Source organism: Triticum dicoccoides, chromosome 5B (assembly GCF_002162155.2).
Source record: "Triticum dicoccoides isolate Atlit2015 ecotype Zavitan chromosome 5B, WEW_v2.0, whole genome shotgun sequence".
Taxonomy (NCBI): Eukaryota; Viridiplantae; Streptophyta; class Magnoliopsida; order Poales; family Poaceae; genus Triticum; species Triticum dicoccoides.
In genome coordinates, this window is record NC_041389.1 from 113,114,224 (window position 1) to 113,123,198 (window position 8,975).

Sequence of the window (8,975 nt, forward strand, 5' to 3'; positions counted from 1 at the left end):
CTACCCAATCCACCCATCCATCCACCGCAGGCGATTCCCCAACGTTTCCGCGCGGATTCGGGTGTTCCTCGCGCGAATCAGCGTGGATCCGAGGTCAGGACCCTTCCGATCGCTAATCCCTGCTCTCTGCGTCGCCTCTTGGTTCCCGACGTGCAGGTGTGGGTTTGGGAGAGGGGGCTCCTCCGGCGGCGCGAGTAGGAACGACGATGAACTCTCCCTAGAACAGATTCTTAGATGACCAGTCCCCGTCGCTGCGCCGCTTGCTTTAGTTTCTTTATATATATCACGTGGATTGGTTAGATCGCCAAGGGCACGCGGTTGTGCAGGACTCTTGTGATTTAGGGCGCTTCCTGGAGCAGCTTATAATCAACGGTAATTGTATGCAGATTGCGTAATTGGATCCTACTTACTGCGTTTGATTACCCTGTGGTCACCCGTCGGTTTTTGCTAGTAATTCGCCTGAGCATTTCATGGACATCATGCTTTTGTTTGTAAATGGAGGTCATTTGCCACTTCTCAGTGTTAGCTTTAGTGGACTGATGCGAGTTGTGCACTATCAGCGAGTCAGGGTTAAGTAGTAGTAAAAATTGCCAATAATGGTAAGGTTCCAGTATGGAGCTCACATGCCATTCACGGCAATAAAGCATCACTGCTATCAGGGTCTTGCTGTGGAGCAATCTATTTCATGGCTTATTATTTACCCGTTGCTCCACAAAAGGAAAGAAAGAAGTGATGCTACTATGACAACAGATGAGCCACATTATGTAATTCTTTCTGAGTTCATGGTAGCTTGCCAGAAGCTTGTGCTGTTATGACTTATCTTTGGATATGCTGGTCCAACCTGACTTTACTTTGTTTCTTATATGATGGCAGGAAAGATATCTGGTAGTACAAGCTTGAATTGGGAGTTGGGACTATAGTCCTATTAGCTTATTAAATGAGGATTAATCAGCATAGGCTTCTGTTTTGTCACTCAAAGATACATATTTTATCTCTCTTTCTGATGCTACATGATAATTAATAAACAGGCTCAAGTGTGACGGGGCTATTTTTGTTCGGTGTGCATAATGTTCAAGCTAACCTGCACATTTAAAAATAATAGGGAGCGCTTCAACCTGTGCCTTGCGTCTCTGAGATTTACTGCCGTGTATTCCAATTCACATTTACTCATATGTGCGTTACATGGATAGGTAGCTTGTATTATAGATTAAATCAATAGGTACATTGTGTTTCTCCACAGTATTTTCCTTGCTTTATGTGCACCATTCCTATTTCTTGCTATTATGATGGGCATGTATTGTTAGTTGTAAAATGATCGAGATAAGACCAGGTTATTGGCTGCATTTGATAATGACTTTTTCATGTTATTTATCTGCAGCAACCTACGGAATTCTTTGACGGCATTTTCTGCAGCCTGCTGAACATTGTATCTGCAATAGTAAAAAAATATATGGGCTGACTTTGGCATTTCATGGGAGGTTTTGAAGATGATGAACCACCCTCAAAACGCGCAAGAGCATCCTCAGTAGAGTCAGCAAATTTACCAGAAAGTTTCTGTTATTCAAAATCCATTAACCCTTTGGGAGGTACAATGGCTAGACCTTTGGCTTCCCAGGGGAAAGAAGTTATGGTTGGTTCTAAAGGTGTTATTAAGAGGGACGAATTTGTGAGGATAATCACAAAAGCTCTGTATACTCTTGGATATGAAAAAAGTGGAGCTGTTCTTGAGGAAGAATCAGGTATTACATTGCATTCTCCATCGGTGAATCTATTCAGAAAGCAGGTGCTTGATGGTAATTGGGACAATGCAGTAGCTACCTTGAATAAACTTGGCCTTCTGGATGAAAACATTGTGAAGTCTGCTGCATTTTTGTTATTGGAGCAGAAATTCTTTGACCTTTTGAGAAATGACAACTTAATGGGTGCCATAAAGATGTTGCAAAATGAAATCTCCCCCCTTGGTGTTAACAGAAAACGAGTTCATGAAATGTCAAGTTGCATAATTTCTTCTCCGCAGAACTTCTTGCTTGCATTTCCAAAGCTTGGAACCGAAGCTTCTGACTCACGCCTTAAGCTCCTAGAGGAATTGCAAAAGGTGCTCCCACCTGCTGTTATGGTACCAGAGAGGAGGTTAGAGAATATAGTTGAACAGGCACTTACTGTACAACGTGAAGCTTGTTATCTCCATAATTCTATTGATGGCTTGTCACTTTATGTTGATCATCACTGTGGGAGGGATCAGATACCATCTCGAACACTGCAGGTATGAACTCATGCTGATTTCAGTGGTTGCATTTGTTTCATGTTTAAATATTTAAATACCATGTTTGAAATCAAGGTTGTGCTTAACAGTTGCCTGCATTGCTTAAGAATCCAAATAAGCAGTACTGGTCGGTTTGGTGTTCTTGCTCTTCGTTTGACTATTTCTGTACAGTTTTTATACATCACTTGTAGATTATTTCATAACAAGTCTTGGATAAATTATGTTTTCTCTCTCTGTATAATGCGTGATCCAGTTGTCATAAAGTATAACTTAAGCATCCTCTATCCTCGCCCCTCCCCTCCCTTCCACCTCCCTCTTGCCGTCTTCAATATTTTGCAATATATATTTAGGTTGGAAAGGGAACACATCAGATTCAGGTTAATGTAGAGGAAATATTTTTGTATGAGAAGAATATAGATGTGAGTTGAGTGCTATTTAAATGTTCATGAAAGCAACTGAGATCTGGCTCTCCTTGACAAGAAGTAGGGTGTGCTTCTCAACCCTGGTATAAAATAGTTAATGCCTAAATGTAATAATTGAAACTAAGCAATGCAATATTTCTTGATGCACAATCAGACACTGCTATCCACATATCTTATCACCTGTACTAAGCCACAAACAAATAAAAAATATTATTGCAGGTTCTGCGTGCACACGGTGACGAAGTATGGTTTCTTCAATTTTCAAACAATGGGAAATATTTAGCCTCATCATCAAATGATAAATCTGCAATTATATGGAAGGTAACTATGCTTCTGGCTTTTGACCTTCTTCATGAAGGTGTTCAGCAGTGCAGTGTCTTGCCCCTTACTTTCCCATTTAGCTAGTGCCTTATGTGAAAACTTTCTGCACAACCATATTCACTCTTTTTTGGTCACCTGCTGGTCGTTTCTGTCCGAAAATTTGAGATCTCGAGTATTTCCTTTTTTTGTTCAAATGCAAATTGATAAAGGGTAGATATTTTACATCATTATTTTTTCGGAGTGAGTCTATCTAATTTGAGCCTTGTTGGCCTTAGCTGCAAATTTGATTAATATGTTTGTTTGGTTTGCTACATGATCTTGTGGCCTGACACTACAGACCATATAGCTTGGCATTTATGCATTGGTGGTGTGGTTAGCCTACCTTGAAGGTGTTCTGATTTTATTTTTGTGGTTGATGAGGACATAATGTGGTCCTTGTTTGGAACTATCAAAACTTATTTCTAGAAAACTTCCCAGCATCTCGATCTCAAAACTTCAATACCATCGAGATTCCGATGCACATGAACAATCTCGGTGCACATGAACCTAATTTTCAGTTTCATCTTCATCATTTGTTCCAGGAATTTAATTGCATTCTAGTATGTACCTCAGGATGTGCATGCACATGTACGTACTGATAATGATGGTGAAATTTACATTTTCACTGCCATCTTGATAGTTGATGCAACACAAATCAATCTTCTGCTTGCTTGCAGTAATGTGGGTATTTTTCCTAGGTCGATGAAGATGGAGAACTATTGCTGAAGCACAGATTGACTGGTCATGAGAAACCAGTGATGATGGTTGCATGGAGTCCTGATGATAGCCAGCTTCTTACATGTGGAATGGAAGAAGCCATCCGGCGTTGGAATATTGAATCTGGTGAATGTATTCATGTCTACGAAAAGCCTGGCCTTGGTTTGACGTCATGTGGTTGGTTTCCAGACGGAAAGCAAATATTGTGTGGTCTATCTGATCAAAGCCTTTGCTTGTGGGATTTAGATGGTAAAGAGGCAGATTGCTGGAAAGGGCAGCGGTCATCAAAAACATCTGATTTTGCTGTAACAAAAGATGGCAAATTTATAATAATTATGAACAGAGATTCCACAATTCTTTTATTCAATAGGGACACGAAACAGGAGAGGCTGATTGAAGAGGATAATACAATCACTTCATTTTCTCTTTCTGATGATGGAGATTTCTTGCTTGTAAATCTTATAAGTGAGAAGATCCATTTGTGGAACATAAGGAATGACCCCAGTAGAGTGAAACAGTACATTGGCCATAAACGCAGCCGGTTTGTTATAAGATCGTGCTTTGGTGGATCGGATCAGGCCTTTATTGCCAGTGGGAGTGAAGATTCAAAGGTATGAATGTATGATTTATTGACTATAGATGCACTTAAGTTATGCTCTCCTTGTCACCTGTTCTATAGATTTTTAGTTGCAGATAATATCTGAGTTCCGGAAACTGTAGTTCTTGACTGTGTAGCAGAATTATATTTTCTGTCCTGCCAAGTCAAATTTACTGGATAACCTAGAGACCTACTCCCTCCGTTCGGAATTACTTGTCTCGGAAATGGATGTATCTAGACGTATTTTAGTTCTAGGTACATCCATTTCCGAGACAAGTAATTCCGAACGGAGGGAGTATATTGGAACAGTTCTCAGCTCGTTGCAGTTTTCTACTTTATGTAACAAAACATGACAAAATATGTACAACATCCGTGATATTTCTTATGTTGAGAAACTGTAAATGATACTTAACATCTACGTCTATTCCCCAGATTTGATTGCATGCACATTGATTCTTTATCTAGGTATTTTCCGCCAGCTTTTGTTCAGAATATTTGGTATGTGACACATTAGTTACTGCTTTTATCATATGTCCAATGATGTGTATTACATGGTGGATAGAGTTAATGTTTAATTGGGATACATTACTAATTTATTACTTGAATCTTGGGATCATTTGTTTCTTGTGAGCCAGACGAAACTTACAGATGGATTGGTACTTTCATGGATGACATGAAGTCATCTAGTAATGACATCCATGATCCATGGTTCCTTACACCTGGTAGGTAGCCATAAAATGGGGCTGGAGAAAATAATCCAGTGTAATATAGCCAAGAGCTGGATTCTATAAGCCAGCGTAGTAAAACACCAATGTATGGAATGCACGTTTACCAATCTGGTACATAATGTTTCGGTGAACGAAATTTTAGTCAGGTCTTTGAAGTTTCATGGAAAACAACTATCCAGTGGTTTGTTTGATTTGACAACTCAGTGTGGTGATATTTTATCTGCCAGGTCTATATATGGCACAGAGCTACGGAAGGTGTTATCGAGACTCTTTCTGGTCACTCTGGCGCAGTCAACTGTGTAAGCTGGAACCCTACAAATCCACATATGCTCGCTTCTGCGAGTGATGATCACACAATACGTATATGGGGGGTGAAGAAGGCCAGCACAAAGCGGAAGGACATAGGCAGCAGCAGTAGCAGCAATGGGACTCACATGAACGGCAGTGCCAATGGCAACGGTTTCGTTCACCAGTGCAACGGTAGCCGCAGCAAATGATGATGGCTTGATCCTTGGTGGCCCCCATGCAAGCGATGATAGCTTGATCCTTGGTAGCCCCCATGCAAGCGTCATTTGTAAATCCTCCTTTGCTTTGCTTTCCTTTCGCCAGGAAGAACACCATAGTTTAAAACGAAGCTACAGTAACAGGTGTGAGTGGGTGAAAAACCTGCTTGGTTTTATGCACCATCTCCCTTGTTCCATCATCATCATCATCATCACTGTGGTCACATTAATTTATCAATTCAAGCTGGATACAAATTCCGGTGTTCGTTCACATGTGAAGCAGCCTTCTTTGCTCTACTTTTGCAATGGTTACGGCGGTGGCAAAAACCAAAAACGAAATTAAGATAAATTTGGAACCATCCAAAATTGCTTAGATGTCTTTGGGGTTTTCACTGCCACCGTGAAGATTCTTTGAAACGCGTATACTCCTACTTGATACTCCCTCCGTTCCTAAATACTTGTCTTTCTAGAGATTTCAACAAGTGACTACATACGGCGCAGACATACATCCGCATGTTGAGTCCATTTGAAATGCCTAGAAAGACAACTATTTGGGAACGGAGGGAGTATTATTTTACCCGAGTTGTTGAACTAGCAATTGCAAGGTTTGATAAAATACTGCTAATCTTGCAGTTCTGTGTAAATTACTCCCTACTCCCTACTTTCAGGTTCAGACTGATCATAGTCGGGTAACTTAGCTAGTAACATAATGCATCTCAAAACAAGTATGCTTATGGCAAATAGTTAATGAGAAGAGTGGTGTTTTTGCTAAGTAACATATGTTCCGTAACATAACGTACCCCAAAGCAAAATAAGTCTACATCTAAATAAATGAAGACTTACATGACACGACATCACATATGTTTTTTTTATAGAAGGAGGATTGCCCTCGGCTTCTGCATCTGGCGTGCATTCATTTTATTAATTATTCACAAAGACCTTACAAAGTAGTACATCAGTTTGTTCGAAGCCACCATCTTAGCAGCAACTGTCGCTACTCCTAACCACTTGATGAAGGGGTGCTGTTGGGGATATAACTACTGGGTATGACCGCCTAGCAGCGGTTGGGTCATGCTACGGCGACTTAAGATGAAGAGGCCCAAAAAGACATGAAGATGGTGGTTCATAAAGCAAGCTTATTGAAGGCCCACGACCCGGAGGCAACTTGAGGCCCAAAGGGACGAGCCGCCATATATTTAACTTGTATTATAAGGCAAGCTTAGTTAGTTACTGAGCCGGACACGTTGTGTATGAGCCGGTCGGGACTCTGTAAGCCGCCGGGCATCAACCTGTATATAAAGGGGTGACCCGGCGGCGGGTTAACTCAAGAGACAATTGACCGAGCACTAGGTCAAGCGTATTCGCTCCCTGGTAAACGAAACACAAGCAATACAATCGAAAGCAGGAGTAGGCTTTTAGCTCATTGAGAGGAGCCGAACCTGGGTAAAAACTCCTTTTGTCCTTTGTCCCGTTTAAACCCTTTTAAGCTAACCTAGTTGCGATGGCTCCACACCTAAGTCCTTTCACTAGGGCATCTGCTGTGTTAAATCCACGACAGTTGGCGCCCACCGTGGGGCCAGAGCACGGTGGTTTCGAATTCTTGAAGGGCAGCTTCTTAGGGATCAAAGGATACGCCGTGGGCCGGATGACCAAGAGTCGCCGCGGCAAAATCTACATCGATGACGCAGGATGGGGTCCCGAGGCCGATTCAATCGAATAAGGGTACCGGGTCCCCTTCGGCGGAATTCATGTCTTCATCGGCAAGATTGGCGAGTCGGAACCTGAGCCGAACACCTGCACTGACATCATCGAGACGACTCAGCGTGCGCGACCCGCCAAGGTTCAAGCCGCCCCGAAGCATGCTTTTCTTGGCTTTACTCAAGGAGTGGATCTTGAGGGAGGACCTGTGTCCGGTGGAGAGACGGTCGTCTACTCAGGCGATGAGTCCTCAACCAGCGAGACCAATTCCATGTATCAATTGCAAGATGACAGACTTGGGGGTTGTTCCGATGGTGATAGTATTCCGGACCCCTGTGAACCGCCGAACCGGGTTGTGATCTTCATGGCTGGCACACAGCCGGTGCAGAATTCCTCAACTGCGACAGCAATGATCTCCGGTTCAGTAACTGCTATGGCAGCCGGGCAGGAGGCCCTGTGCGCCCGCCGGCTCAAGTTTTATCTGAACTTCCGGAGGCTTTGACAACTTTGCTGACTATGGAGGTAACCCCGGCAAATCAAGCGCAACATAGCGTGGACGTTGTGAAGTTATGTAATGAGATAGCTCAAGCTAGGGAGGATCTTAACGCTGAGAATACCAGGATGGGAACAGAGCGAGCCGCCTTGTAGATGGAATCACAATGGATTCAAGCGGAAAATTTTCGCCTAAGCTTGGACCAGAATGCATCGAACGATGTTTTTAACAGGATATGCCAGAGTCGTCTGCCTCATGAGTTCGATGCAAGAATTCTCTTCAACACGCCTGGGGCAGGACCAAGTAACCCGCCCGGTGTGACCTAGGGCCCTGAAGCACCTAGGACCAGAGCGGCGGCTCAACCCCATGTGGTGGATCTGGTTCGTGTTAATTTAACCCCGCCTCAATGAGTTTCCACACCTCCGGGTCACTTCTCTAACCCGTTGGACAACATGATCGCCCCGGCATCACAATTCGCGGCTCTCTCGGTGACAGGCGAGAGTCCTGAGACACTCGAGGCTCGGAAGGTCGTGGAACTTCTTCAAATGGCGGTGGCGCAGCAGGCGGCTTATTCCTAGAGTCGCGATCGAATCCATTCAACTCCACATCCAAGTCGAAGCTATAGCCGACATATGGAGTCACCGGCGGTTTCAAGCAGTGAGCGGCATCACAACCAGCCACGTGGGCATGACCCGCCACGGGTTGATAACCATGCTCAGTTGGTGGTAGATCAAGCACGGGCTCGCCGTGAGGCGGAGCTGGCGGCTCAGTTGGCGGCTCAACATCCCCAGTTACACCCTTTGACGTCCACAGAAGATGGAGTGACTTCTAGGACGGTGGGTGTGCCATGTTTAGTGTCGGCTCTACGCAATGTGCGGTTACCCAAGGACTTCAAGGGCCCTCGAAAAGTACCCAATTACATAGCAGATCAACCCCTAGAGGCTTGGATTGAGAGTTATGAGATGGTCATGGAGATGTTGGATGTCAATGACGCTGCATGCGCCAAGTATTTCACCATGATGCTGGACGGGCTGACTCGTACCTGGTTGAAGGGATTGCCCCCTAACTCTGTCAGGTCATGGGATGAATTGAAGGCGCGTTTTATTCAGAATTTCAAGGATACATGCAAGCAGCCCATGTTGATTCTTGATTTAGACACTTGTGTCCAGAGTGAGGGTGAGTCAACCGCCCAC

The 8,975-nt window shown here is 43.7% G+C and overlaps 1 protein-coding gene across 2 annotated transcripts; it reads left to right on the plus strand.

The window, feature by feature from the left end:
* On the plus strand, window positions 1-5,864 carry LOC119307678 (WD repeat-containing protein 26 homolog). 2 transcript variants are annotated; one of them, XM_037583742.1, is made up of 5 exons: window positions 1-93; window positions 1,379-2,263; window positions 2,905-3,006; window positions 3,744-4,373; window positions 5,316-5,864. In XM_037583742.1, the coding sequence occupies exons 2-5, from the start codon at window positions 1,472-1,474 to the stop codon at window positions 5,583-5,585; spliced, it is 1,794 nt and encodes a 597-aa protein (XP_037439639.1). In that variant the 5' UTR covers window positions 1-93; window positions 1,379-1,471; the 3' UTR covers window positions 5,586-5,864. The 2 variants fall into 2 exon arrangements, with proteins under 2 accessions (XP_037439639.1, XP_037439640.1); XM_037583743.1 differs by lacking the exon at window positions 1-93 and adding an exon at window positions 219-372.
* The last annotated feature ends 3,111 nt before the right edge of the window (window positions 5,865-8,975 follow it).

What these genes read in the sequence shown, in the direction of transcription:
- LOC119307678 (XM_037583742.1), top strand. Translation starts at nt 1,472, where the DNA reads ATGGGAGGTTTTGAAGATGATGAACCACCCTCAAAACGCGCAAGAGCA. An exon ending in AATCTGCAATTATATGGAAG is followed by an intron (nt 3,007 to 3,743) that starts GTAACTATGCTT and finishes TATTTTTCCTAG; the next exon opens with GTCGATGAAGATGGAGAACT. An exon ending in GTGGGAGTGAAGATTCAAAG is followed by an intron (nt 4,374 to 5,315) that starts GTATGAATGTAT and finishes TTTATCTGCCAG; the next exon opens with GTCTATATATGGCACAGAGC.